We start from the raw sequence: 26,262 nt of genomic DNA, 5'->3' as shown, positions 1-26,262 counted from the left end.
CACTAGGTGAGGCAGGGGTTATCTTCATAGCGTCGCGGAAACGAAACATTGACATCACACACACACACACACACACAGCCCAGGTGACCTCACACCTCTCAGGCTGCCTCTCCCTCTCAGATTGCAGTCTTCTCTCTCTCTCTCTCTCTCGCTCACTCTCTCTCTCTCTCTCTCTCTCTCTGTCTGTCTCTCGCTCACTCTGTCTCTGCCCACGGCCTGGCGTCTGTTTCGACCTGCCTGATTCGATCACAAGCTGCGTAAAAATACTCTGCCCTCGAATCATCCTTAGGCTGTGAAAACACTCCTCATGTGTGTGCTTGAGTGTCTTTTGTGTGTTTGTGTGTGTGTGTGTGTGTGTGTGTGTGTGTAGAGATTCCACTACTGTCACTGGTGTCTTCTTTCAGTGCAAGACGTGGAGCGACAGAGCACTCGTAAATCCGTCTCTCTAAAAAGAAATACCAACACCAACATGACTCATGTCACGTCAGTTTATAGACAGAAGTGTGTGTGTGTGTGTTTGTGCATGTGTGAGCGTGTGTGTTCCGATATTGCTGTGTGTGTTGAAATTCGAACCTGTTTGGATTAAAGCCCTTGCACACTAAAATAGATGTTTTATTTTAATGTCGGTTACTGAATCAGTTAAATTACAGGCTGGGATAAGTTCATGTGAACATTTTTATGTGGGTGGTTTGTATGGAATTGGTCACATGACCAGAGCCCTTTTCATAAAAGGATGTATGTATGTAATAAAACACTCCGTGCTGTAATAGAACACGTGCTGTTACAGGATAATAATCAACGACAGGGTGGTGTGATGAAGAGGAGCTAGAGTTACCACCCTGAAGATGATTAGTATTTTCCTATAACAGCATCTTCCACAGCAATTTGCCAATGATTACGGTTTGGAATTAATTAAAGAATGGCACAGTGTACTTCTTATCCATTTATAGTTACATTTAATGTAGAGAAACAGGTTCCTGTCATCACACACAGCTATGAGCAATCGTTCTGTCACTGCAGCTGCACTACAGTCAGATCTGGTGTTGTAGAAAATGACTCAACGCCTTCTGACCAATCAGAAATGAGAATTCAACATTAAATATTAAATATATATTAAAGCAGGTACTGGTAATTAATATGCTCTGTGTAAAGATGAGATGTGTGTGTGTGTGTGTGTGTGGGCAGCCTCTCTTCACAAGCTATGCTTGACCTTGGGTATAACCCTTGACCTATGCCCCTTCATCCCCAGCTGTCGATGGTGTTCGGTGTGTGTGTGTGTGTGTGTGTGTGTGTGATTCGTACCCACAGGCCTATTTGCTTAAATACATGACTCAGCAGCTGCTGATGGACTGAGTGTGTCATACTCGACTGAAAGCCAGCCCTGGTTAAAACAACAAAAAAAACCAACCTCCAAACAGTTCTCTCATTGTTTCTCTCCGTCTCTCGCAGGCATGAGCCATGAGCCGAAGTCGCCCTCACTAGGCATGATCTCCACGGCGACGCGCACCACGGCGACGGTCAGCCCGCTCACGCCGTCGCCCCTCAACGGCTCCATCGTAGCCAATGGCAGCCCGGCTGCTCAGTCTACTCACTCTGGATTCGCCGCTGCCCTCCGCAAGCTGGCCAAGCAAGCCGAGGAGCCTCGAGGTAAAACCCCTGCCCGAGTGAACCTCTGACCTCTGACCTCTGACAAATGTGCAGGACCTTACGCCGTGTACGTGTAGCTGTGTGCTCTGTAGGTCTAGCTGCTAATGGCTCTTAAGTGGAAATCTCACTGAAGTGAATTAAGCGGCGTTCCCTTGAGAGGCTCGGTCGCGCTCGATGACCCACTTTAACTCAAAATGCTGCAGTGTGGAATCTCCTCAGCAGAGGCATTTACACACGTCGTATCAGGACAGAGCCCAAGTGTGTATGTGTGTGTGAGTGGGAGTGTTTGTGTGTGTGTGAGTGGGAGTATGTGCACAGCCTTGTTTATCAACTAATTTATTCACAGGAGCATTTACACAAGAACTGTATAAGAATTCAGGAAAATCCAGTTCGTGGGGGGGAAAAAACGTTTGTCAACATTTTTGTGAGCCTTTTATGGAGTTTTGTGGGCGTGGCTAAATACTTTTGGGAAGGGTGCTAAATGTGTGATTGAGTGTCAAAGAAAGGGTAGTGTTTTTTGGTGATGAATGTGTGTTCATGTCAGCATCATCTACAGGGAGGTGGTCTTGTCCAGACCTCCTGTCTTGCCCCCTTAGAGAGAGTGAGACAGAGAGAGAGAGAGTGAGACAGAGAGAGAGAGAGACAGAGAGAGAGACAGAGACAGAGAAGGAGTGGGGGAGGATCTGGCTCCGGCACCCTGCTGAGTGGAAGGATGGCGCTGGTGTGTCTGATTTTAGCTCCAGTTCCCCCACGCAGACGTACTGAGCGCTGCAGTTAGTAAGCTGTTTAACACGCTACGTTACATGATTGTTTACTGTCGTGGTTCGGAGGTGTGTTCAAGTCCAGCATGATTCCCTGCCGTCTCAGACTGTTCTCTAGCGATTCACCCCACCGAGCAGGGTTGGATCTAGTGCTCCGAGCCAGCCACCCCTGAATCTCTGCTCTTAATCAGTCATTCTCTCTCTCTCTCTCTCTCTCTCTCTCTCTCTCTCAGACTGGAGCCGGCTCTCGGCTCTCTGCTCCCCGCGCTTTGATTTATTACTCCCTGAAGAGAGCACATAACCCCAATCTTTTACAAATCCACCCTCGCAGACACTTGCACTCCCACTGTTCTTTCTCCCTCACTCTCACACTCACACTCCTGCATCACAACACACACACACACACCATCTACTCAGCTCCAAAGCGAAACACAACTCCCAGCCCAGCTCTTCACCATCTTTCTCACTCTATCTTTCTTTCTTTCTTCCTTCCTTTCTCTGTCTGTATTTCTGCTATTTTGGCCTGCTCTGTTGCTCTGCATTTCTGTGGGTGGGTGGCGTTTAAAAACAGACCACAAGAGAAACACACACACAGACACACACACACAGGCACACAGGCACACAATATGATTAAGTCACAAAAAACAGCATGTAAAAATGCAGAATGTTTGACATTTAAAAGAATCACTTCTATTCAATTGTTGCTGTGATGTAAGGAATAAAACAGCCGGGGTGTGCTGTTTTAGGAAAATAATCAACCGCAGGGTGGTGTCATGAAGCAGATGTACTCTTACCACCCGGAAGTTATTTTCCTGTGACAGCACCTGAAGTGGTGTCCCTCTGTTCCTCTTATACCACAGCAATCTTGTATCACAGTTGTTTTTATCGATTAATCAATGACATGTTCTACTTTTTATCCAGTTATAGTTAGATTTAACGTTGGGAAACATCTGCGAAACGAGTTATCACTTGCGTTACAGCTGCTATAAACAGTCGTTCCCTCACCAGCCTCCATTTTGTTTTCTGACTTGAAGCAAAGCAAAAAAACTTCAGCTTGTCACGTTCCTGAGAAACCTCGAAGCGTAAACTGAGGTAAAGCATTACAGCTTGTGCACAGAGTTACGCTCTATTATTGTTGATATTTATGTATTGGCACCCCGTCTTCTTCATCGTTTTGGGACAGCACACTCTCGCTCTGTGTTTGAAATGGTTTCCTATTCCCTACAAATGTCTAAATGCGTTAAATGGTCCTTGCTATTATAAGTAACATTAAAGTATTGGCACCCGTGTCTTCTTTTTGGGTGGGCTCACACTTACTCTAGTGCCAAAAATCATTCTACGAGTAAAACGTGTATTTGTAAACTAGTATAGAGGCACACACAAGCATACAAACGGAGATACACCGAGCGAGTCGTGTAATCCCCCACAGTGCCTGGCAGCCATTACCCTTTTTAGCATACGCTGTTGTCTTCCAGCATATGCGGTGCATCCTGGCCTTACCGTGCCCTGGACTCCTGCCGTGCCTATGTGTTCCTGTGTGTGTGTGTGTGTGTGTGTGTGCATAGTACTAACACACTGGCGTTGATTTAAGCTCAGCAGCCTGCTTCACTCCCACACAGGCATCACACTGTGCGGTGAGACCCGAACACTCAGCCTTTGATGAAACGGTGAATCACAGCACTGCGATGATCACTGACTAATTATGACTAATAGACAGAGCTTATGTTGTGGTTCTGCTCAGTTAAAAAGTCATTTTCACAGGAAGGAGGAATGTTTACAGACTCACACGGTATGCCGCAGTTTAAGCATCATCAAACCCACAACGGCGAAACGTGATATCTTACTCGTCCTTCGCATCTGTTTTTTTTTTTCTCTTTTTATTTTAAAGGCTGTCGCTCTACAGGTGCATCACTGTTTATCCGTCTCCTTACAGGCGAGAGAGAGGGGGAGAGAAGATAGAGAGTGAGGGATCAAGGAGGATAAAGAGTAGAGAGATGAGTGCAGGATGAAAAGAGAGAGAGAAAGAGGAGGAGGAGGAGGAGGAGGAGGAGGGATGACGTTGCCCTGAGGGCTGCCCCTGTTTTTGTGTGGCCACGGCAGACATGAGGAGAGCAGCCAAGCAGCACTGACCCCTCCATCTGGAGCAGGGAGAGAACAGTTCTCTCTCTCTCTTTCTCTCTCTCTCTCTCTCTCTCTCTCTCTCCCTCTCTCAGACACACACACCTTATGCACACTACACACACATATACACACAAAAGCTCCAGATCAGGCAAACAGATACACTCAGATAGAAAAACATCCAGCAGTCCGGTAGCAGCCATGCCAGCTGGACGGTTTTTGGTTCCTGTTCATGCTCATCAGTGTTAACAGGAACTAATGGTACTTTTCAGGTTATTTTCAGGATATAGATCTTTTATCTTGTCATCTTATCGTTAAAAGGAAACCTTTTCATCAGTTTCCTTGTGATTATGACCCACTCAGAAATGTACGTTCACATTTTTATTTTTATTTATTTTTTTTAATCTTATCTCAACGTTTTACACGCAATCCTGCAGGTAGTTCTGCTGTTTTTGTTTCCATCACAGTGGAACTTAAAAGTTAAAAAAAGGTCATTTCTTCAGAAAAGCATTGAGTGATGTCAAGTGCGTTTTTAATCTTCTGACTAATCAAGTCACAATTCAGGGGTTGAAAGAGAGAAAGAAACAACATGGAGGATGGCGGTAGATAAAGCGAAGAGAAATCTAATCTAAAACTAAGTCTTGTTGGTGAGAGGATATGACGAGCTTAACGGTATGTTTTAATGTCAGTATTTTAACGTTGCCATGTAACTAGAGATAACATTTGTTTGTTTCAGGATCTTTATCGGTATTCGATGACTGATTTAAATGTTGCCCATCTCACTAGCATGCGTTTTCATTTTCTGCCTTAGACAAGCTCTGTAGCTTTCTGTTTTGGGCTGGTTCTTGTTTTTTTAATGTTCCATGAAAAAAAAAAAAGCATCCACACACTCGACCTACACCATTTCATTCTTCTCGTGTTAAAACATGCAAAGAAGTGTCACACCTTCCAGCTGCTTTGCTTTCTCTGTGCCACACAAACAAGCTGACATCAAGCACAACACGGACCTTCCCAAAGGCAAACACACACACTGATGGCGTGCCTTCGAGTGTGTGTGTGTGTGTGTGAGATTCAGATTAGCAGGCCTTTGTGTGGTGTTGGCAGTGCATGACCAGAGTGAGCATATGGAGGCAGGCTTGTTGGAGCGCCGCTATGCACACCAGGTGTGAAATGGCCTGTTTAATTAAGTGCTGATGTTGTTCTAATGCAGGACGGGAGGGGAGTGTGTGTGTGTGTGTGTGTGTGTGTGTGTTTTGGGCTGTGATGCGTGTAGGTGATGTGTGTGTTTGTGTGTGTGTGTGTGTGTGTGTGTGTGTGTGTGTGAGAGAGAGAGAGGCTGGGTTAATGGGGGAGCCCACAGAGAGCAGAGCTACACATTAATCAAACCAGCACAGACAGTCTACTCCTCCACCCGCTCTGTTTCTTCCCCATCATCTGTGCGAGTGTTACGGTTTGAAATTTTCACAGTATGATATATTCTAGTCTGAAAATATCCCGGTATCCCGGTATTAATCAGATGTTTAAAATGCACAAGCCAATGGTGAAAATGAAAGGTAAAATTTATTACGAATTCCTTTTACAAAAGAGACTTTGCACTTTGTGTGTGTGTGTGTGTGTGTGTGTGTGTACAGTCGGGTCCATAAGAATTTGGACAGTGCCACAATTTTCGTAATTTCGCCTCTGCACATCACCATAATGGATTTAAAATGAAGCAGTCAAGATGGGATTGAAGTGGAGACTTTCAGCTTTAATTCAAGGTGTTTAACAAAAATATTGCTTTAATTTTTTAGGAATTACAGCCATTTTTTACAGAGTCCCTCCATTTTCACAGGCTCAAAAGTAATTGGACAAACGAATATAATTATAAATATAAGAATTATTTTTAATACTTGGATGCAAATCCTTTGCAGTCAGTGACTTCCTGAGATCTGGAACCCATGGACATCACCATACGCTGCGTTTCCCCCCTTGCCAGGGATTTAGTGCAGCCGCCTTCAGTTGCTGCTTGTTTGTGGCTCTTAGGAACATGCTGAGAGGCAGCAGAGGTAGCAGTGTAACGTGTTTAATGGAAAAACAGCCAGTGTTTTGAGTGCAGTCGTGTTCCTGCGCCGGGAAAGGAAGGTTGCTTTAGTGCGCTTTAGGGCGAGTCCAGAGACGGGGTTGAGAAATTTTTGAGGCGTCACATCCGGATACAGAAGGGAATCGATATCAACAAGGCTAGTCGTTTTTTTTTGTTGTTGTTTTGTTTTCCGTCTTTCCTTTCATATTTGTAGCATCTCTCAGAGCAGAATCCAGGTTTTGGATTTCTGGAGAGCAGCTTGCACGGGACACGCCGCATAGATTTGAATGCTATTAGCATATCATAAACTGACACCAGTTTGAGGTTCAGATGGTGTGCGTGTCGCGGAGAGCCCCATCTGCCCCGATGACGTTTTTTGGCGTTTGGGACTGAGGCTATTCAGGCACAGGACCTCCAGGAATTCAGCTTGCTGTAGGCAGCAGGAGCTTTGTTTAGGATTGTGTATGTGTGTGTTTGTGTGTGTGTGAGTTCAAAGTGAATATGAGGAAATAAAAACCCCACAAGGAAGAGTGTGTTTATGTGTTTATAGTGTTTATGGCAGGGAAGCTGCAGGGACACACTTTTCTGAGTGGAGAGATGAGATGAAGGAATAGCAAAAAGATGAGGGAGGAGGAAGAGGGAAGCTTTTACATCTCACACGCTTGCTTTTCTGATACTGCGGAATTATTCACGCTCAGAGAAAGAAAGCGAAAGTGAGACAAAAAAAACAATGATGTAAAAACAAAAGAGAGTGATCAAGCTGGCCAAGAAAAACAAACTCTTAATGGAGATGCGTAGCATTATAATGTCTCATAGCTACAGCCAGGCTTTATTAGGTCTCAAACCTATCGGTCGGCACCATCCATCTGGAACTGTGCTTTTCCATTAGTATGAAATATAGGATTTTTGGTGCTTCCTCAACAGGAAGTAGTGGTATTTGTGGACAAGGCTGATTGATTATGTGTTCAAACAGTGGGCCTCATTTATCAATCATTTAGGAATGCCACACTTAGTAGCTTCAAGTGTCAATAATGCTGATTTTCTTTGTACTAAAGTCAGCCCTAAATTACCTAAATTACCAAGTGCATTACTATCTGATTTACATTTAGTGACACCTATGAAATTCCATAAAAGGCAAAGCTCACGGAGAGGTGAAAACAGCTACACGGTGAAAGAAGTGTGCTAAATCTTCCAGTTACCATAAACACACACTAACTCTTCCTCCTTTTATAGGGTACCATTACTTTTGTCCTGATTAAATGGCTAGTCTTATTCATCTTAATTTATGGATGTGGTCTGGATTTTTTTCTTTCCTTCAAGTCATCAATATCAAATGACGAGTTTGAAGCCGATGTTTATTTTATATTTAAAAATTTAATTATACAAATCCAGGAGCGAAGGTAGGATGAGAATATTTTTCCTAATTATCATAAATTGTGTAAATGCTCCTGTGAACAATCTATGAATAAATTTGTTCATATCCAGCTTGATAAATGAAGAATTTTTTAAAATCTTGTCACTGTGCCCATTTTGTCATTATCAATGAAATAATAAGCATTTATCAGAAGTATAAACTAATTAGAGAAAAGAACATTGTTTTGTCACTGTTCCAGTCGTTTTTCAGTTTGTTTTTCAGGATTTCTGTCGCTTTCTGTTCAGGCTGCGTCTTTTTTTTTTTTTTTTTTTTTAATAAATTGTGCAGTGGAAAAATGCCGTGGGGTCTCTGGTAGATAGAAACGATGGATTTACGCTGCGTAAGTGATCCGGAGGTTCATGTGTGGCACTCAGCCCGGGGTTTTCCTCGGATGAAACATGTCTCCCTTGGTTTTGTACAGAATTTATATGGCTTGTTTCTGCTTTAAACACATCCTCTTATCCAAGCGGCATCATTTCTGAGTGTGTAGGAGGACAACGAGAACAACACACACCTTCCAAACAATCAGTTTTCCCTTGCTTAGTATTCTGCTCTTTAAAAGTGTTCATGTTAGTGCCATCTTTTATTGTTTTTCCTCCTCCTCCTCCCCTCGTTGTGAAGTGTGACGGCTGTATTAAACCCCTCTGCGCTCAGAGTGTGTATCGATTGTTTGAGTGAGCCCGGGCAGACTAATGGCTGGGAGTAGGCTACTAATTGCTGCCGTGCAGACGCGACACACTTCCTTTCAGTCTCGCTTCACAACATCCTGTCACCACCTCTTATCCTCTCACCTCTCCCTTTCTTTCTCCCTCTCTCCCTCTCTCTCACTTTCTCTCTCTCCCTCTCTCTCTCTTTCTCTCTCGTGTCTTCATCTGGTTAGTCGTTCAGTAATTTCGCCAGTTACAAATAACCAGATTGTCAGGAAGATCATTAGACGTTTTTTTCAAACGAATGATTTTTTTTTCAATTTCATCTGTAGTTAACTATTAACTTGGCTGTAATTACAGTTATACTATGGCTCTGTTGAATTCTCAATTCTGATGGGTCAGAAGGTTGATTAATTTTCTGTAACAGTTCATAATAATTAAATGAATAATTTATCCTGACGTGTATGGCAAACTCATACAATTTCTACGCTGAATAATAAACAATTAAAAAAAGGTGCTGTTATTTAGCAAAGAAAAACATACATTTTTTGGAAGGAGTCTCCAGTTTCAGCACTATGTAACCGTCAGTAAGTCTTCAGGACAGAGGTGTTTCCACTTTGTGGTTTCTTGATAACATGACAAGCTATGTTTTTTCATCTTATTAACTTCAAGAGTGAGAAAAAAAGAGAGCATGGTGAAGGAACGACGGTTTATAGCGGCTATAACGTAAGTGCGAACAGGAACTAGCTTGTTTCCCAGACATACCACAACTACAAACGGATAAAAAGTACATGGCATTCTTTAATAAATAAAAAACTGTAATTGTTGGAAAATTACTGTGGTGTAAGAGGAATAAATTGGGGATTAGGGATGTTAACCTTTAATTAACAAGTTACAGTTTCATTGATCTGTATTTTTGAACATTATGTTTTTTACTAATAGAAATGTTTGAGATGTAAATTTCAGGGTTTTTTTTTTTCAAACTAATTTGTGAAAACATTTGTAAATACAATATCATGTTTAAGCCATTTCTCTCAATCTGATGTGAAAAAAAAACATTTATTTGATAGCAATATTTTGCATTTCTTTACCCTAACGTAGCATAAGGTAGCTAGGTGGAAACTCTAGGTTATATTACTGATCTCTGCATCTATTATTATTTTACAGTGTGGGTGTTTTTCATTCAGTGAAGTCTTATTGTTACAATCCAGGGATTTTTTTCGGATAACTAGTTATCACAGACTAACGATAGTTAGTTCACCATTAAAAATACTTGAAGCAAAAAAAAAATACTCATTACTAAAAATGGAATTAAGCTAAAAATAATGGTGCTTGGCTCTAATTTCCCTTTTTTAAAAGTCACATTACAAAAATTCTGCACAAATCATTTTGATCTGAGAGCAACAAAACGAAACGTACATACTGAGAGTTGTTTTTAATTACGCTTCCATGTGGTATGAGGAAGATCCCTGAGCATGTGAAAGGGTTTTGTGGGTTTTTTGTGCGTCTGTAAATATTATTTAATAGAGATGGCCCGGGTCAAATCAGCATGAACACAGCACGAGGTTTTCTCCTGTTCAGCAGCAACAGGTTGAAATCAGCCCATGCATCATTCATGACAGCTTTCAGTCAGCAGCGACTCTGTAATTACTGCATCCAGCACCCTGGCAAATGCCATCTCCTCCTCCTCCTTCTTCTTCACCTCCTCTATCGATAGCAGGCTTTGTCCTTTTGCTTTTAAAAGCCTTCTTTAGAAATGTCAGCTCTTAATGGCCTTTCCCAAGACAGGGCGCTTTTAATGCATCATGTTATTGTAATATGGCACTGCATTAGATAGCTACAGAGAGAGCAGCGTGTAATGCATTACGCCGTGTGTGTGTGTCTGTGTGCGTGTGTGTGTGTGTGTGTGTGTGTGTGTGAGAGTCGGTGAGTGAGTGATGGCGGCTGTTTCAGTTACATATCAGCTGATGGCTAGGACAAAATTCAATCTAATTCAGACGCTGATATCAAACAGGCCTTTGAGGTTGGACTCTAGGGGCAGACTAAAAATATTTAAAAATTAAAACTGATTTTAAAGTTTGTCTTCTTATTCACTAACATTACATCAGGCAAAGAAAATCATCCTTACTGATTTATTCATTCATTCATATATTCATTCAGGATGATTTTCACTGTGTGACATTATAAAGCAGTAATCTGGTTATGAAAAGAGTTATGAATTTCACTTCATCTGCAAATTGCATCATGGTTTATTGTTTAGGAAATGTCTTGAAATTGATAAGTGGTTCACGTCCACTGCTGCTTCACAAGCCAGGTATAAGGCTAATTTGGTTTTTGATGCAAAAATGAATTGCCGTAATCAAGTCAATCTTGTGAGGATGTAAATGTTGTGCGGAAAGCATGGTTTCAAATTACGCTGGTAGAGAAACGAAACATTGTCTCTTACTGTGTGTAATTATAAGAGAGCTATAATGTTAGCATAACCCAGGGGTTATCAATTGTTACACGCAGCAAAGTACTGAACCAGTTACTGGAAGGAAAAAAACAATCCTACATACGAACGTACGAAAAATATCCAGTGACTCTTCTGTAGCAGATCCTCTGTTGCATCTTTTCCAATCGCATTATTACGTTTATGCAAATGATTAACTGTAGGAAGCTCTTCGGACAAGATACTAGCTACAAATAAAACTAGAAAGGTCAGAGAAGGAAGGTTTTTTATTCTACACTGTTTACCAAGCTTACAATTAGCTTATGATTTACATTTACGCATACATGTATTTAGTATTTATATCACACCCCAGTGTGACGCTCTTCACGCAAAGAACATGTCGCTGCATTGATTTTAAGAGCTCTTATTCGTTTAATTAAATCTCGGTACTCTTTTAACGTGAGTGATGCTGTACTGTGAAGAGAGCTGAGAGGCAATCTACCGTTCATAAACACTGGATTTGTAAAATCACTTAGATGTAAAGAGGATTTTATTAACACGCTCATTCTGAAGTGGCTATTTTTTTTCTTTGCTTCGTCTGTGAAGTGTGTGTGGGAGTGTTAGAAATGACTGACAGCTTTCAGGACCTCGGAAGGGTGAACAGTGAAAGTGTGCCAACAAGCGCACGAAAGCTGATTTTTTGTAGAAATAATATGAATAAATATTCCAGTTTTACTTCTCTTTTGTCTTAATATAGAAAAAATGTACAAATTAAGGCACACTGTCACAAATTAGCCTGTTGCTTTTGTTTACTAATAATATTGCATTTTTAATTGTTTAGTCTTTTAAAAATCTTTTTTTTAATCCTTTAGATATTTCCATGACTTGAAGTTGAGCTTATGAGCTAAGGGCTTGAAAATTTGAAAGTTGAATTTTATGATTTTTTTACATGCTGTGAACTCATTTTTAAGCTTGAAATCTTTTTTCTTTCTAGAAATAAACTATTTAAATGAGGAAACTGTCTAAAAATATACTTAATAATAGGCTGTATATTTAGGGTAGATAGCTTGTGTAATCACTAAAAAGTGCCACTGGTAAACAAATCGAAACTGTCTTATATTTGAATTACTTGAGGAGCCTTGATGGCAGCTTCACACACTCTTGGCGTCTCAGCAGCTCCGTGAAGGTGACACCTGCCATGCTTTTCCAACAGTGCTGAAAAATTTCCCTGCATATGCCGAGCACTTGGCTGCGAAACGACTTGTTGGTCTTGTTTTCGGAATGAATTCGTACACAAACACCAACATCGCTATTTTTATTTCCCGTAAAAAAAATTTAATAAATGTAAAGCATTTTAATGAACATAAATGACTTTTTCTCTCTGTCTGTAACTTTCTGGCTTCATCAAACACAAATCCACTGTGAAAATCATTTTTTGTTGAAATACAGTACACTTAAGATGTTAGTAGATGTAGTAATGGAGTAATTAAAGTGGTGATATGTAATTTTTTACATTGCAGGCAAGGCCTTCCTGTTCTCTCCAGCTGACCCCATTTCCATCTGATAAAACTAGTTGTCTCATAACTTGCAGTTTTAGCTGAGAAACTGTGATAGACCAAGGGGCGGAGTTTAATTCTGGGCCAGAACGATGTAATAAAATATAAACAGAAACCTGAAATGAAGAAATAAACCAGATCTACTGCATGACAATATTTCTAATTAAAGCTAAAGTATTTTTGCTTTAGAAAGATGTTAGTATTTCACAACTAGAGACATTTTTAAATATTACAGACTTCATCTTTACGAGATAATGACAGTTAACACTGCAAAATGTGTTGCCATTGGAATAAAATATCAACTTCAATATCACAAATTTTGTGTCAAAACAATGTTCAGGTTTCATTTCATCCAAGAATCATACAGTTTTTTTTTTAATAGAACATCAAATACTGGACTTGTTTCTAATAAAAGATGTACTGCTTGTTCTTATCTGTGTCTGTTTCTTGGTTTTGTACGCTGTTTGATCTGGGTAATGTGTCAGTGACTGATGTGTTTGTCAGATTTTTGTGTTTGTGTTTAATGAGACTGCTGTATTCATGCTTGTGTGTGTGTGTGTGTGTGTGTGTGTGTTGCGTGTGTGTGTGCGAACTAGTGTGTGGGTGTACATATGGCAGCTCTGAGAATATGCGGTTTCCTGTGTGTGTTCTCACTTGCCAGGCTACAGTCATCATATGGCCCTTACCAAGAATGGAGGGACATCATAATAAATATGGGCAGGAGAAAACGTTAGTAATCCCTTTGTTTTGGTTTTTGTTTTGTTCATTTTCTCAGCAGGTTCCTCCATCAGTAGCGAGTCCTCCCCTGTCTCATCTCCAGCCACAAACCAGAGCTCTCCAGTGAGCACGCCCAAGCGCGGTCCCCTCGGCCCGGTCATAGTGCCCCCTGGAGGCCACAGTGTGCCCAGCACCCCACCGGTGGTCACCATCGCCCCTACCAAAACAGTCAACGGCCTGTGGAGGAGCGAGAGCCGCCCTGTACGAGAGGTAACATCTTTCTCATAGATACAGATACACATACACACACCTTCTCTGTACATGCAGGATGCAGTGACTTGTGGGAAATCTGCCATTTTGTTTGCGTACAAACAGTTGCGAGACATTAATGTTGGCTTGCCCCAGTGAGGTACTTGCTATTAATAATCCTAGAACTTTTTTATTTCCATTTATTCCATTTATTCTTAGGAAAAAAAAGGAAAATTATACATATTTCCTGCATGACAACAGTGACAGACCTCAAAGGGTTTGGGTTTCAGCGATAAGTTGCAAAGACATTACATTCTAGAGAATTGAAATCTCCATGCATTTTTACTCTGATGAAAAATACTTCATGCTGCTACGTTAACATTACGTTACATAACTTGTACTTGTAATTTTACTCTATGTAACACTGATTCCTAATCAGATTTTACTCTACAAAATGTTGATTTCCAATCCGTTTACGAATTTTAAGCCGTGTCCCGTCGATTGTAAATCACTGTTTATGAATTTTAAACTGTGTAATGTTGAGTCTAAATCACTGTTTACAAATTTTATACTGTGTAACATCAATTCTAAATCAATTCCCACATAGCGTATACATATATAAGCACACTTAATGTCTCACACACTTGTTTCTTGAGGGATTAGTGGCTTAATGACATGCCATGGCAGAATGTCTGTGACATATGCACATGTGACACAGCTTCCCCTCCCCACTACGTGAAACAATACCGAAAGGCCACCGGGTGTGTGCCGACATCAACAGCCGACATCTGTGCCCTCCCCCCTGACTAGGCAGTCAAGTGCATCCTGCTGTCCTCTCTCTCTCACAATCTCTCTCTCTTTCTCGCCAATTCCTCTATCAATCTTGACCCATCTCTCTGTATAAGACAGGAACGCTCGCTTTGAAAAAGGATAAAGAATTACGGTCATGCTGTAATCCTTCTTATATTCACACACTAATGCTAACGGCAGCTGAGCTCTTTATCTAAGAGATGAGTTCACAGGTTGTGACAGCCACGGCCATCATCTGTTCCCTGCTCTGGCTTAATTTTGACCTCTCTGACCGCCTCCATTAGCCCAGGGTTTCAGAAGAGGTCAGAGGTCAATACAAGAGTATGCTTCAGCTTCAGTTTCAGCTTCGCGAGTGGACAAAAACAGTGAAATAAAGTTTTCAAATTTTTATTACTACACTGTAAGAGAAGTTAAGAGAGTTATAGATGCAGTTTATCATCCATGTAGATCGATGTAATGTCTTAATTTAAGAATTCTGACAGGAGTAACTCTTCATTACACTGGATGTGCTGTGAATGTTTGTATGTGAGAGAGAGAGGGAGAGAGACAAGATGGAGTGTCGCTTTGCTTTCAATGAAGGCCGTCGTTCTGCTGCTGCAGCTTGTAATTGCTTCTTAATTGGCAATTTGGATTTATCGCTCCATCTGAGTGACGCCAGTGAATGCCATTCTGATGCGCACGGTTTCCCCAGCGCTTTACCATGGGGAGGGCATTGATACAATACTCTGTGTGTGTCTGTGTGTGTGTCTGTGTGTGTGTGTTGGGGGTTCGTTGATGCTTTGTTTTAAATAGAGAGTGCATTCTACTGCGAGTTTGTAGGTCAGGGAAAGGTGAGGGTTACCAAAGCCATTTTTTTTTTTGCAACACAGAAAGAACACACACTCAAAGAGCTAATAGCTTTTGATATTGGATAAGCTATTTTTATTGACATTTCTTAATTTATGTTGTCACTTGATGGTTCAGGGTTTTTTTTTTTTTAAATCTATAAATATTCGACCACACTGCGGTGTTTTGGAGGTTCATGGTGTGTTTTGCTCAGTGTTGAACAAGGTTACATCGAGGGTCATACTTCATCTCAGGCAGACAAAAGACACAAAGGCGGAGCAGGGCCAGGCGGCAGACAGGCCTCAGGCTCCTAACACAACACACGCTTCTTTCATTTTTAATGTGTGCAGGCCCACCACACACCTGCCGGCCCTCTGAGACACACACACACACACACACACACAAACGCACACACCGCACCAGGGGTAACGAGGTTGCTTAACTCGGTGTGCTAAAGACTAAAAGGCCAGCAGAGGGCACCAGGGCTAACGTGTGTGTTTTACAAACAGGACAGGAAGCTGCTTTTAAACGTGAAGTGTTTTTGCTTAACATTACTTGAACGTGCAGCTTGTCTCTAAAACATTGTTTTAACATTCCAACAAATTTATATTTCTATACACAAAATTAATTGCAAGCACAAAATACAAAAAAATCAAACTTCTATATACCCCTTAGTTTAATGCCTCATTAAAACAAATTAATTGGTCGAGACCAATTTTATTGAGTGTCATTTGTTACACAATGAATGTATAGCATATTGTAAACATATCTTGATCTACTGGTTTAAAAAAAGTGCAGTAATTTTGAGGGCTGTGCAATCTCCAAACCAGCTCACAAAACTCGCGGTTGCCTCAAGGCACAAAGTCAAGCACAGCCATCTTAATGAGGCAGATTAAAAAGCAATTAAGACTTCTTACAATTTGCGGTAGGGAGTCATCGAACATGGAGCATCAGATCTCCTTCTTCTCTCGACCGTGTGCTGAACAGATGTCGTGTAAACGTAGAAATGGACATTTTCTAACAACGAGAACAGTGATACACACATCCAAGGCCGTCTGTTTGATTTACAGCGTGGAAATCTCCTCTCTGAGCGTCTGTCTTGCTTCTTTATGCCGTTTATTGAGCATGAGCTGCTGCGGCTAAATGTCAGCAGGCGAGCCACAAATAAAAAAGAAAAGCAGTGCTAATAGATGGGTGTGTACCACTCCACACCGCCTGATCCCTCTCGGTGATACCCGCAGGGGAGGTAGGAAAGTGGGGGAGGTTGAGATGCCTGTGATTTTGACTTCTTCTGACATATCTGAAGCACTTTTCTGCCTGGCTGCACATCAGCGAGTGACCCTCCTCCTTCTCGTCCCCGCGAGCGCTTACAAAGCCATTAGCAGAGCGGGGTACTCAGGAGAGGCAGGAGGGGTCAGGGGGCACATGTGGGCGCCGAATGGAGGCCGACTTGCTGCTAAGTGGAGAGCGTTAAACAGAGAGAGATAAAGAGGAACTGACAGGAAGGAGGTACAAGCACCAGAGGCATTTAATATTACATGTGAGCAGTGTTGAGTGGCGACGGGTCATTGGCTGGGACACAGAGGTAATGGTGCTCTAAATGGGCTTTTCTCCAGAGGAAGGCTGCCAAAAGGACATCCACAGTTTCACACAGCTTCACTCACCGTTCCCTCCCCACCTGTCTCCGTCTCTTCTGCCCAGAGGCGTCGATACGCTGCACCTTTTCTTCATCAAGTCTCACTTCGTCAATCTCCTCCTCTTCAGCGTAACTCTGTGGCTCCTCGTTCATCTCGGAGGATCTGTCAGATCTGTTCGTTATCTACTGAATTTAAAGCTCAGTGCTCATTCTGCATGTATTTTTTCATTTTCACAAAGAACTATTAGTAGCAGCGTTTCCTGCTGGTTGGTTTCTTGCTACATGCTTGAATACCAGTACAGACAGGACCTCACTAGCAGCACTGCTTATAACTGACTGATTTTATACTGGTGTCATTAAAATCTGTGAACTGCTTAACCAAACAGCCACTAGAACTGGAAAACTGAAAATGAAATGGAACTCAGGTTTCTGTTTGTGTAGGTTCTAAGTTTTTAATTGTGCAAAGAAAAAATCCTTTTAGATTTCAAGGTTCTCATTAAGAGTCCTGTGTGTGTGCGTATTGCTGTTAGCCTAATCTAATGAGACAAGCGTGTTATTCTCAGTATCGCTATTGCATTAATAATCTTTCTATCTCTCTGTATCTCTCGCTCTCACAGTCAGAGTCGGGCCCTCGTGGTGTCACTAGAGAGCGTTTGGCGCCTGAGGCTCAGGAAAAGGGCGGCCCCTCTGTTCCTGCTCACCTCATAGGAAATCCGTACGCATTTGGCCTGACGTCTGGGTCTGTGATGCAGGATTCACGCTTTCAGCCCCTGAAGTAAGTATGACTAACACACGGAGAGAACGGGAATGGATTCATGTCCACGCTAGCTCCAGTGTCTTCCAGAATATTATTCTAGTCCTATCTGAAGGCTGACAACACTGACACCAGTCTCGTCTTCCTCGATTTCTCTTTTTCTGTGTAGCAGCCTGCCAAGGCAGATTCCCCATGGCGTGCCCCCCGCCGGAGTACCAGAGGAGTACCTGCGTGGTTTCCGTCCCTACGCCACAGCCGAGGACCTGCGCATGCCCTCACTGCCCCTCGGCCTGGACCCGGCCACTGCTGCAGCCGCTGCCGCTAACTATTATCACCCCAGCTACCTGGTCCACCCCTCGTTCTCCCCTTACAGGTAATAGCACACATAAGCTGGATCTTATCTTTACTAGTCAAAGATTCATCTATCTATCTATCTGTCTATCTATCTGAAAAGTCATGTAAATTTGAACAAAACAAACCCACATCAATGCACTGAGTGTCTGTATCAGGGTCAATAATAGTTGGTTCAGTAGTAGATTTAACTTCATGGCCATGCGGTTGTTGCGGAAGCTGAAAAAAATTCATGAAAATTTTTTTTGATCACACACCACTCCATGGGGAAATCATAAACCAGCATTAGAGCAGTGTGAACACTGCTGTCCGTGACCTCACATCCATATGTTTTGCAGGCAAATTTAAAAAAACTGAATAAAACAATATTCTGAAAAACAAAAACCTAGCAGAGTCTTATTTATACCAGTATCGCTCCCATTACCAGTGACACAAACACATCCCTCAGGAGACTAACACTCTCCGCCCTCTCGCTTTCTCTGTCTCTCTCTAAGGATGGATGATCCTTTCTTGTCGGCACTGAGGTCTCCGTTTTATCCTATACCTGCAGGGGGCGCTCTGCCCCCACTGCACCCTTCTGCTGTGCCCATGCACCTCTCAGGGGTGCGTTACCCTGGCGACCTCAGCCATGCCTCGCTGTCCAGTCTGCAGTCTGAGAGGTATAAACACACACACACACACACACACACACACAGACATCTGTACAGATACACACACACACACTCAAACATATTTCTGAGTGCTATGAAAGCTGTTCCTGACTCATTCTCTCTCTCTCTCTCTCTCTCTCTCTCTCTCCCTTCATGTGTGTCGTCTCTCCCCAGGCTCCAGATGGAGGATGAGCTTCGTCAGAGGGAGCGGGAGCGAGAGAGAGAGCGTGAGCGGGAAAAGGAGCGGGAGCGCGAGGCAGAGCGAGAGAAAGAGCGAGAAAGAGAGAGGGAGCGAGAAAGAGAGAGAGAAAAGGAGCTTGAGAGAGAGCGAGAGAGGGAGAGAGAAAGAGAAAGGGAGCGTGAGAGAGAGAAAGAAAGAGAGCGAGAGAGGGAGAGAGAGAGAGAGCTGGAGAGACAGAAGGAGAGAGCAGCACGAGAGAAGGAGCTACAGGTGTCCAAGGCCATGGAGGGTCACTACCTGGCTGAGCTCCACGCTCGGAGAGGCCAGGCTGAGGAACGAGCGAAGGCCGCCGAGAGGCTCACTCCCAACAGAGCAGGTAACACTCAGGACACACTTACACTACAGCTGGGCAAAAACAGCATGTGCATGTGTGGTATGTCTTCTCTTTATCTTATCTTATACTGGAGACATTACAGTATGCACATGTCTGAGATATAAGCCACCACTCTTCTGGGAAGGCTTTCTGCAACATTTTGAAGTGTGTCTGTGGGAATTTGTGCCCATTAAGTCAAAAGAGCATTAGTGAGGTGAGGCACTGATGTTGGATGAGGAGGCCTGGCTCGCAGTCGTTGTTCAGTGGGGTTGAGGTCAGAGTTCAAACTTGTCAAACCATCTCTTTATGGATCTCACTTTGTGCACAGGGGCATTGTCATGCTCTAACAGGAAAGGGCCTTCCCCAAACTGCTGCCACAAAGTTGGAAGCGTACAATTGTCTAAAATGGCTTTGTATGCTGTAGCATTAACATGACGCTTTACTGGAACTAAGGGTCCCAAACCATAAAAACCAGCCCCAGACCATTATCCCTCCTCCTCCAGTCTTTACTGTTGGCATTATGCAGTCGAGTAGGTAGCGTTCTCCTGGAAGCCACCAAATTCAGATTGCCAGATAGTGAAGCATCACTCCAGAGAATACGTTTCCACTGCTCCAGAGTGCAGTGGCGGTGCTTTACACCACTCCATCCGAAGCATGGCTTTACACACAGTGATCTTAGGCTTGTGTGCAGCTGCTCGGCCATGGAAACCCATTTCCTGAAGCCCCAGACGCGCAGTTCTTGTGCTGCTGTTGCTTCCAGAGGCAGTTTGGATCTCTGTAGTGAGTGATGCAACAGAGCGTAGGTGATTTTTATATGCTATGCGCTTCAGCACTCGGCAGCCCCGCTCTGTGAGTTCATGTGGTCTACCACTTCATGGCTGAGCTGTTGTTGCTCATAAACGCTTCCATTTCACAATAATAGCACTTATAGTTGACTGGGGCAGATTTAGCAGTGCAGAAATTTCTCGAGCTGCCTTGTGGTAAAGGTGGTGTCCTATGACAGTGCCACGTTTAAAGTCACTAAGCTGTTCAGTATGGCCCACTGCTAATGTTTCTGTATGGAGATTACATGGCTATGTTCTTGATTTTATGCACTTGTTAGCAACGGGTGTGGTGGAAACACCTGAATTTAAAAATTAGGTGTGTCCATATACTTTTTCCATACATGTGAATTTTGTTCTGTTATTTATTTATTCTGGGAGGTTGGGGGTAGGTCCCATTGGAAAAGTGCAATGGAGAGAATGGGCAGAACTGTTCATGATGATTTCCAGTTTTGTTGCCATCCTCTTCTCTTTAATTATTTCCAGTGAGTCTATAGTATGGTTTATAATATAGTGTAGTATAATATAGTATGGTGTAGTAGATAATTTCTATCCAGGCTCATGCACTGCACATGTACTTTATCTGATATTGACCAGTAAATGTTTACTTTGTGTGTTACAAATGTTTATATTTTATTAAGTGGAATATATTGGAAATGAAAGACTCAGATCTCAGCTTTGGAGCATGAGACTTATCTCTAAGTAAAGATATAGTATAGTATAGTAGATAAAATAGTTATTTTATAGTGTAGTATGGTAGGATTTAGTCAATCATGCACATGCATTAGGGAGGTCAAACTAACACAAGAGTCCACTTAGGTTCATCCTATCTTGCTCCAAAGCAAAGATATAGTATAGTATAGTATAGCATATGAGATAAAATAGTTATTTTATGGTGTAGTATAGCAGGTTTAGTAGATTAAATAGTATAGAATTAACCATTATTACAGCATAGCATATACTATACTATACTATACTAGATCTCAGCTTTGGAACATGATAGAACAAAACAAAGTACACTCTTGTGCTAGTCTTGTCCTCCCTAACGAACAGTGTGAATTCGGGTAAAATCGGAGAACACTGAATTTTTTGCCAAAAAAAACACAAAGGCTAACCCCTTACCATTTTTTTGGACAAAAAATGTGACATTCTCAGATCTTCACTGAATTCGCACTGTGTGTTAGGGAGGTCAAGACTAACACAAGAGTGCACTTAGATTCCTCCTATCTTGCTCTAACGCATAGATATAGTATTGTGTAGTATAGTATAGTATTGTGTAGTATAGTATAGTATAGTGTAGTCGACTGTACTCTGCTTTGGAGCAAGATATGACAAATCTAAGTGCACTCTTGTGTTAGTCTTGACCTCCCTAATGCACAGTGTTAATTTGGTGAAATTTGGAAAACACTGATTTTTTTGCCAAAAAAAACACAAAGGCTAACCCCTTACCATTTTTTTGGACAAAAAATGTGTCATTCTCAGATCTTCACCAAATTCACACTGTGCCTTAGGGAGGTCAAGACTAAAACAAGAGTGCACTTAGATTTGTCATATCTTGCTCCAGTGATAGTGTAGTATAGTATAGTCTAGGCGATTATACCTATTTAATCTACTAAACCTACTATACTACACCATACTATAACTATTTTCTGCTATGCTATACTATAATATACTGTACTATACTGTACTGTAATGTGCTATACTTTACTACAGTATACTGTATACTACACTATACTACATCGTATCTCAGCTGTGCTCTGCGTTGGAGCAAGATTAGGATGAACCTAAGTGCACGCTTGTGTTAGTCTTGACCTCCCTAATGCATGGTGTGAATTTGGTGAAATTTGGAGATTTTTTTTTGCTCAAAAAACATGAAGGCTAACCCCTTACCATTTTTTTGGACAAAAAATGTGACATTCTTAGATCTTCACCAAATTCACACTGTGCCTTACAGAGGTCAAGACTAACACAAGAGTGCACTTAGATTTGTCATATCTCGCTCCAAAGCTGAGATATGATATAGTGCAGTAGTGTAGTGTAGCGTAAGTATAGTATAGCATAACATAGTATAGTATATGTGGTATAGTAGGGTTTAGTAAATTAAATAGGTATAATCGATAAAATTGGTGTGATGTAGTAAAGTGAATTATTGTATACCATGGTATAGTGTAGCAAAGCATATGATAGTATAGTACGGTTTAATGGTTCAAGTAGGTCTAGTCGATAAAATTGGTAACATGTATAGGAAAATATCGTACAGCAAGTATAGTGTAGGTGGGTGGGTGTACTTTATTGATCACCTGGGGAAAGTTGGGTGCTACAGCAGCAAAAGACATTAATGTACTAGTTGTACATTATACTAGATATACAGAAGTTATACATTCAACACATACTAAAAAGTAACACACAGTGCAACAACATAAGATGCAAAAACACAACAAGGTGCAGAATGACAGCAGTAGAATAACAGCAGCAGAAATTCACAGTGATTAAGTCATAGGATATATACGCTATTTGGCCAAAAATATGTGGACACCTAACAGTCACACCTGTATGTGCTTGTTGGACACCCCATTCCGAAACCATGGCATTAATATGGAGTTTCCTCTCCCCACTTTCCTGCTATACTCACACTTCTATCAGCACAGAGCTCATTATTAACACCTACACATGTGAACAGCTGAATCCTTGTACATCTCACCTGCTTGCCATATTCAGTCCACCTCTAACACAGTGCGTTTCTTCTCCAGATAAAACCAAAGAGCCTGCCCTCCCTGCTCCTAAACCAATCCAGGCAGGCCTGCACCCTTCACTAAGCTCCTCCCACCACCCGGTGCCCACCTTGCTTTCCGCACACGGCATGTACCTCGGACCAGGAGGGACGGGACCCGGGGCTCTGACGCCTGCCATGATTCTCCAGCGCAACAACGAGGAGGAGCGGTGGCTGGCTCGGCAGAGGAAATTACGGCAAGAGAAAGAGGACAGACAGTACCAAGTGTCCGAGTTTCGCCAGCAGGTTCTGGAGCAACATCTAGACATCAACCGGCCAGGAGAGGCGCCTGAGCTACGGAACGAGGGGCCGAGGTACAGAGGCTCGTTTTTTTATAGGTTAAAGGAACCTTGCACTCGTTTTTATTTATTTTGCTTGTAGACATTTACATTAGTGCATTCAGGGGTGGGGCTACAAAAAGAGTTCAGTTTGTGATGTCACAAAATACCCTCATTGGATTTGAGCCTATCACAGTCCTATATGCAAATAAGGGTGATGACGTGGTATTTGAGAATATAATTAGTCAGTCATGTGACCTGTGATGAATGCAAGCTATTTATGCAATTTGCTACCCAGCTAACTATTTGAGCTAGCAAGAGGATTTTCTTCCTCTTATATTTTCTAATTTGCATATGATGGATATTCATAAATCCAGACATAATGAGAGTAAAGGCGTGTAGATGTTCGTAGGCCATTTTTAGTAGTTTCTTATGGATTAAAACATATTAAACTATTTTTAGTGGTATAAAGGAGCACAGTGTGGGGTAGGATTTCTCTGACGTTTCTTGGTGCGGGTGTATGCTCCTCATTTCCACAGTGACACAGATCTCAGAGCGTGGATTTGCTTTGAATCGGCTAGTGTTTAGCTGCGAAGTCACTCTATTCTGGGTGTCAGTGTTATTCTAGATTCTGGCGTCATTGCAGGTTGGACATTTGAAGTGTGTGCAAGCAGGGCGGGAGAGAGAGAGAGAGAGAGAGAATGTCTCTGATTTTGATAGCCCTTGCGGAAGTGACTGAGCTGTGTTCCCAGACGACTTATTTCTGTATTATTTCTGTTTTTTTTCCCATTGCATTTCACATTCTGATTAGTCAAGCCTCATTACAAACACACACACACACAAAACGCTAATTATTATTGTTTAACCTGCTGAGGCTTTGACCTCAGCGATAGTCGCACATCTGAACCTCTGCACTTTGTTTACAGCCGGCTTTCCTCCCTGCGTAACACGAGCTTTTGCTTTTGTTGCATTGGAGAGTTCAGATCCAGTGCTGGTGTTAGTGGTGATTGTACGGATGAGTGAGTGTGTGTGAGATCCACACTGATAATTACAGCACTTGTGTGATCAGATGTCTGAATGCTCAGCACACGCTGATCTGATTAGCTTCTTTGAGGGTTAAGGACAAATTTAATGAGAGAGTTTCAACCACAGAAAGAGAATAAGAGGAAATACATGTCTTCTAATAGCCCTTATTGTTTATCCGTTTTCAAATAAAAAGAAGTCAGTTTCCTGCTAAATGAAGAACATGGAGAATGAACACACTTCAAAGGCATCTGAGTTCATTCAGTTTCCCTATTTTCCCACAAAACTCTGACTGCACTGCACATGTTTTAATCTCTAAACTCAATTTAGACCCTTTCAGGATGATGGAGGCAAAAAATCAAACTTATGATGAAGAATAATTGTCATCTCTTCAGCTTTTCATTATACCATCTCTATAAATAAAATGGCGTAGATCACAATCATTGGGTCTGCTGCTTGTGTTCATTTAAAGAAACATTAATATTGTTTGACTTTATTTGTATGTTCATATTTGCCCCTCTTTATTTCTCACACAGGCCCATCCAAAACCACCATGAGGCCGGCAGCAGAGAGCGTGACCGAGAACGGGATATCCACCCCCACCTCGGCGCTCCTCCACCTCTTATCTCCCCCAAACCCCAGCCCAGAGACCACGCCCCTGCACCACCCACCACCCTCTGGAACCCCGCCTCACTCATTGAGACCTCCTCTGACTCACGGCGGCCTCTCCACGAGCCGCATTCAGGTCCCTACGACATCAGCCGACTCGCTCCACCTCTGCCCAAAACCGAGCGCCATTTCAGCTCGGAAAAGCCCAAAGAGGGACACGAGAAGTTCCCGCTCATCCGACCGACAGGGTTCTCCGAGCCCCGCCCTTTTCTGGCCGAGCTAGAGAAATCCACACAGTCCTTTTTAAACCAGCAGAGGGCGACGCTGAGCCTGAGCACACAATACGGGGAGCTGAGTGGTACTCTGAAGAACAGTGCAGTCCATAAGAGCCTACAGGGCCTACCACCGATGAGGCCAGGAAGCGATACCACGCTTGTGTACGATGAATATCTGCAGCTGCATCGACGGCCGATTAGCAAACTGGACCTGGAGGAGAGGAGGAGGAGGGAAGCAAGAGAGAAAGGTGAGTTGCAAGGGGCCAGTGTGGTTTTAAAACTTAAGTAATGTTTTAGCGTTGAGGTAAACATTCAGTTTAGATCTTAGTGATTAGCATTATAAATCTTGGAGATATAAAGAAAATATATGTATATACTGTATGTAGATCCACATACCTGGGAATGCTTCTTGACTGCAGCTGTATGTACGTGGATGTGAGTTAAATAACGCAACTAACATTTACTTTCTATTTTATCCATAATAGAAAAAAGTGTTTTTCACATCCGTTCCACAAGTTAAACCAGATAAAGGGTCATGTTTTTCTGACACACAGCTTAACTTCCTCTTGTTATCAAGTGGCTATAATATTAATAACCCATTGGCTGATTTGAAATGAGTGCTGAGTGACTCAGGTGTGCTGTCATGTGCAGGATATTACTACGAGCTGGATGACTCGTATGACGAGAGCGATGAAGAGGAGGTGAGAGCTCATCTCCGGAGAGTGGCCGAGCAGCCGCCACTCAAACTGGACGACTCCACTGAGGTAATACAATGTTGCACACTCCAAAAAGCACTTCACACACACACACACACACACACACAGTACGGGTGATAATTAGCAGCTCCGAGAGAAAAAAAAATTTCTCTCTCTCTCTCCCATTGTGCTCCTCGCTCTTGCTGTAGAAGTTGGAGTTTCTGCGGCTGTTTGGTTTGACCACTGTGTCTCAGCGAGAAGAGCTGTTGGAGCATAAGAGGAGGAAGAGGAGGAGGATGCTCCGGGAACGAAGCCCCTCGCCTCCGGCTGTGGCCAGCAAGCGCCTGCCTCCTCCACTTAGCACCCGCTTTACTCCTGAGGAGATGGACAACAGCCCAGAGCTGGAGGCCAAGAAACGCTTCCTCACCATGTTCAGCCTCAATCACCTGAGCACGCAGCAGAGGAAAGGTACATTGTTACACATACACGCGCACACACACAAACACACACACATTTTTTTTTTCTTTGTTTTTTTTTTTTTTTTAACCCGTGAGCCAGTGGTCCAGTATCAAGTATTAGTACTTGCTTAAGATGAGCACCAGATTTATGTTA

General features: G+C 42.5%; 1 protein-coding gene across 4 annotated transcripts in view; it reads left to right on the top strand.

Moving 5' to 3' along the window:
- gse1b (Gse1 coiled-coil protein b) overlaps positions 1 to 26,262 on the top strand; it is a 244,655-nt gene that overhangs the window by 210,301 nt on the left and 8,092 nt on the right. For 2 of the 4 annotated variants that reach the window (XM_034305534.2, XM_026914361.3), the window contains exons 3-12: positions 1,450 to 1,647; positions 13,412 to 13,620; positions 17,488 to 17,645; positions 17,794 to 17,997; positions 18,470 to 18,634; positions 18,800 to 19,182; positions 22,751 to 23,084; positions 24,608 to 25,203; positions 25,607 to 25,719; positions 25,860 to 26,118. In XM_034305534.2, the coding sequence (XP_034161425.2) occupies positions 1,450 to 1,647; positions 13,412 to 13,620; positions 17,488 to 17,645; positions 17,794 to 17,997; positions 18,470 to 18,634; positions 18,800 to 19,182; positions 22,751 to 23,084; positions 24,608 to 25,203; positions 25,607 to 25,719; positions 25,860 to 26,118 (2,619 nt within the window). Of the gene's footprint in view, positions 1 to 1,449; positions 1,648 to 13,408; positions 13,621 to 17,487; positions 17,646 to 17,793; positions 17,998 to 18,469; positions 18,635 to 18,799; positions 19,183 to 22,750; positions 23,085 to 24,607; positions 25,204 to 25,606; positions 25,720 to 25,859; positions 26,119 to 26,262 lie in introns of all 4 variants that reach the window. The other 2 variants (XM_034305533.2, XM_026914360.3) reach the window with 1 other exon arrangement.

Source organism: Pangasianodon hypophthalmus, chromosome 6, assembly GCF_027358585.1.
Source record: "Pangasianodon hypophthalmus isolate fPanHyp1 chromosome 6, fPanHyp1.pri, whole genome shotgun sequence".
Classification (NCBI taxonomy): domain Eukaryota; kingdom Metazoa; phylum Chordata; class Actinopteri; order Siluriformes; family Pangasiidae; genus Pangasianodon; species Pangasianodon hypophthalmus.
Note: the sequence above shows the minus strand (reverse complement) of the source record. Positions and strands in the feature narration are given on the sequence as shown.